The following is a 3387-nucleotide window of genomic DNA, read 5'->3' as shown; positions in this document are numbered from 1 at the left end:
GACCGCCGGCGCCACCCAACGACGACACCGAAGACGCTGACTCTCCTGCGGACTTCTTGAACATAGACAACAGTGACAGCTTCCCCCGCAATCGCCCAGGGGTGGAGGACGATGTGTCGGCATCCGTCCCGGCGGACCGAGGACGCCGTGATGACGAAAATGACGGTCGCCCTGAAGACTTGCCGTGATGACGATTTGATCCCTGGGCGAGGCTTGAGCTCATGGAATGACTATGGACCGGGTGGGGCGGCGTGTCGAATATCTGGGGTAAGGAGGGACGCCGACCCTGGTTCTGCGGAAATTCATGCCCCGTTGAGGTCGCGGGTGAAGACTCGAGGGAAGCCGAGCCCACGATGGGCGGCGACATGGTATATGACCCGTCGTACGGTATTGTTCCGGAAGAAGGTGGGGTAGGGAAGGGGGGTTTGAGCATATTCATAGCGTTGTCAATGGAGGATTTGACCTTGAGCCTCTTCTCGCGAATTCTGCTCTCGAAGTCTGATTTGGAAAATATGCTGGCGCAATCGGACTCGGGTGCGGGTGCGGAGACGGCGCCGCTTACGGCCTCGCGCTCTCGGAGGTCCCTATCCTTCTCGTGGGTCCACTTACTGAGTATTTCGGCACATCGAGTCCACCCGTTCTGTCGGGCGACAGCCTCCGGTGTGACCCCGTGTTTGTCAGGGCGATCAGGATGAGCGCCATGGAGAAGAAGAGTGAGGACGACCTGTTCGTGTCCGTTCGCCGCGGCAAAGTGGAGGGGGGTAGAGCCAGACGTTCCAACGATGGGCGCCGAATTGGCCCTGTGTTTGTCGCTAGAGTATTTGCGGGGAAGCCTGAAGGAGCATACAAGGCCGATATTTTTCGATTAGGGGAGCGAGAGGGGATGAGTGAGTACATGATGGGAAGGGACAGGAGAGCCACGCACCTTGGGGCGTTCACGTCTGCGCCGCGCTCGATAAGCAGACGGACTATGAGGTCGTTTCCACCAGAGCTCGCGACATGGAGAGGGAGAACGCCATCAACGACTGAGTTAACGGGTTGACCGTGGTCCAAGGCATAGGTTACGAGGCCGAGGTTCCCAGACGACGCGGCGGAATGGAGACCAAGGTGGGGGACTATATGGCGTATGGAAAGTCAAACAGCATATACAAGATACATGTATAGAAAGCTCGTACAGTCGAGGGTGACGTTATATTTGGCCTCCGCACGTTGGTTCCTCGAAACACCAGGCATGGGGAATAGAAGAGAACGAACAGGCGGGAAAAAGGCCTAGCAGAGAGCGCGGGCAGTAGCAATTGACATACGCCCCTTGGGCAGATATAGATAGGCGAGGATCAGTGGGCTTGAAGCTGTGAGATCTGGCGCTATCCGCAGATTTGTAGCACCGGAGAGCCTCGAGTTTCAGCAGGGTGAGACTCGTAAAGCAAGTGCTCGAAGAGGTCAGAACATGGGTGCGAGCTCCTCGAGGGTGATTGGGAAGCGTCCAGGGAGATGACGCCGCGGCCAGCGATACGGGGGAGGGGTGTCGAGAAGGAGAGAGAAGGAGGAAGAGGGCAGGGTCGGGTGAGAAGAGGGACTCCAGGGCCGTCTAGGCGCTCTGCTTGACAAGACGCAGGCGCCGGGTCGAGGACCCTGAGCGCCTTCCATTAATTGCGTTGTATCCCGCCCATCTGACCCCGCCTCGCTCTCAACGTGCGCACAGTTTGCAGCTGCTTCCATCCAGAGACCGCACAGATTCTTCTTCATTCTTCTGTTCGTCGTAAGGCAGCTTGCCCCATATATTCATATCATCACTGCAATTTACTCGTCGCACACCCCTGACCAGGCCTCGCTCCCCTCGCTCTCTCCGTCCGCCAGAATATTGTACGGTCCCTCGAAACAGTTCTGTCTATCTCTCGTCGCGTCGTATGATATGGCATGCGATGCCTTTGCCTCAAAAGCGATCGTTGAATTCCGATAAAGGAGTCTTGCGCCACACCCTGCTCCATCCCCGAGCTGTCTCGATGGCGACCTCGTGGAGGCTCTCTCCCCGCTTCTCTGCACAGCGCTAGCAGGTCTCCCATGCCACAGATGCAGTGATCATCAGCAGCCCAACTTCCTGTGTCTCCCCGTAGGCTATGCTTGTCCTCAGCGCATTGGCAGCCGTGCACGCGAGAGCTCTTGCCCAATCCTGTCCTTCTTTCTTCCATCGCACCGATTCGGTGCTTCTGCCTCCGGTAGGTTCTGCGCCGTCCACCTGGCACCGTCCACCTGGCACCGTCCATATTGCTTGCGCGTCACGCCCATCGCCTGGTATCCAGCTACTCATTTTCCTCGGTGATCCGATTTTTTCGTGGTCGTGTCCGCCTCTAGGCTTGCAGCCCACGCTATGACGATTACTTGCCCGTCCGTTCTCCGGCCAAATATTGCCACGGCATGCATGGTCTCCCTCACCTTGTGCTCACGAGCCTCGCGCCGCCTCATGCCTCCTTACTTACCTCCGTGCACCAATCGGGCATAACCTAAGCACCGACTCGGGCGGGGGAAAACATCCGGCAACTTCCTCGCCATCTGGTATCGGCTTATCTGACCTTCCTTGCCTCTTTTCTGTGTGGCGCTTATCAATATCGAAGGCCTCTTTCCGCAACTGCGCAAGCGTGAACCCTCTCCACAAGCCCGTGGCGTTTGCTCTGCAAAGCTTCCAGGCTTGGTGCGTACAAACATCTATATAGGGATAACTTCGGCGTACGTGGTGTCTTCATGATGGCGTAGTTGAAAGGGAAGTTATGTCCAGTTGATCAATTGATCAGTTGATCATGTTGCTGATATGTTAGGGGTGCTCAATTCTTGTCGGTCGCTCAGTTGCTCGCGCGCCTATTGGGCGCCTGCCTAGCTTCATTCAAGGTCAGCTCAAGCGTCTGCAGCACAGCGAGCAGAGACACGCAGGCAGCGGGCGCAGAGAGATCGACAAGATCGTCTCATGCTGGGTTTGTTAGGCCCGGGAAACCAGCCCAGTGTCACGGACGCTGGACAGACGCCCCTTTTTGCCGCCCATTCCCCTCCCCTTGACGCCCACCTTCCATTCTCGGACCATTTCCTTTCTTAGCCCATCCCAGTTTGGACACTGTAGATACGTTCCCACTGCCACATGCTCCGTTCCCGTGATCACCATGCTCTTGCCTTTCCTTTCTCGCCCTTTGTTCTCCCTTTGTCATCTTCACTGCCTCGCTCTCGCGCCTTGTCTTTGGTTGCTAAGCAGCCCTTCTAGTATATAAGGACCCCCCTTAGGCGCTCCCTAGTCCCCATCTCGACCTCTTGGTCATTGGGACTAGGTGAGTGACCATAGCGTTGTATCTCCCTTCGATTGCTAATGTATAACTTGGTCATTGGGACTAGTCTGTCGCTCTC

At 56.7% G+C, this 3387-nt stretch overlaps 1 protein-coding gene across 1 annotated transcript; it reads right to left on the bottom strand.

Annotated features, from left to right (window-relative positions):
- Positions 1–730: 730 nt before the first annotated feature.
- Positions 731–1059, bottom strand: DICSQDRAFT_17567 (uncharacterized protein; the record flags this gene model as incomplete). Its single annotated transcript, XM_007366814.1, has 2 exons — positions 731–833; positions 926–1059. Coding segments are annotated over 2 exons (237 nt in total), but the record flags the coding sequence as incomplete, so codon positions are not given.
- Between the last annotated feature and the right edge of the window lie 2328 nt (positions 1060–3387).

Source organism: Dichomitus squalens (genome assembly GCF_000275845.1).
Source record: "Dichomitus squalens LYAD-421 SS1 unplaced genomic scaffold DICSQscaffold_20, whole genome shotgun sequence".
Taxonomy (NCBI): Eukaryota; Fungi; Basidiomycota; class Agaricomycetes; order Polyporales; family Polyporaceae; genus Dichomitus; species Dichomitus squalens.
The sequence above is the reverse complement of the archived record's forward strand: the minus strand, read 5'-3'. Positions and strand labels throughout refer to the sequence as shown.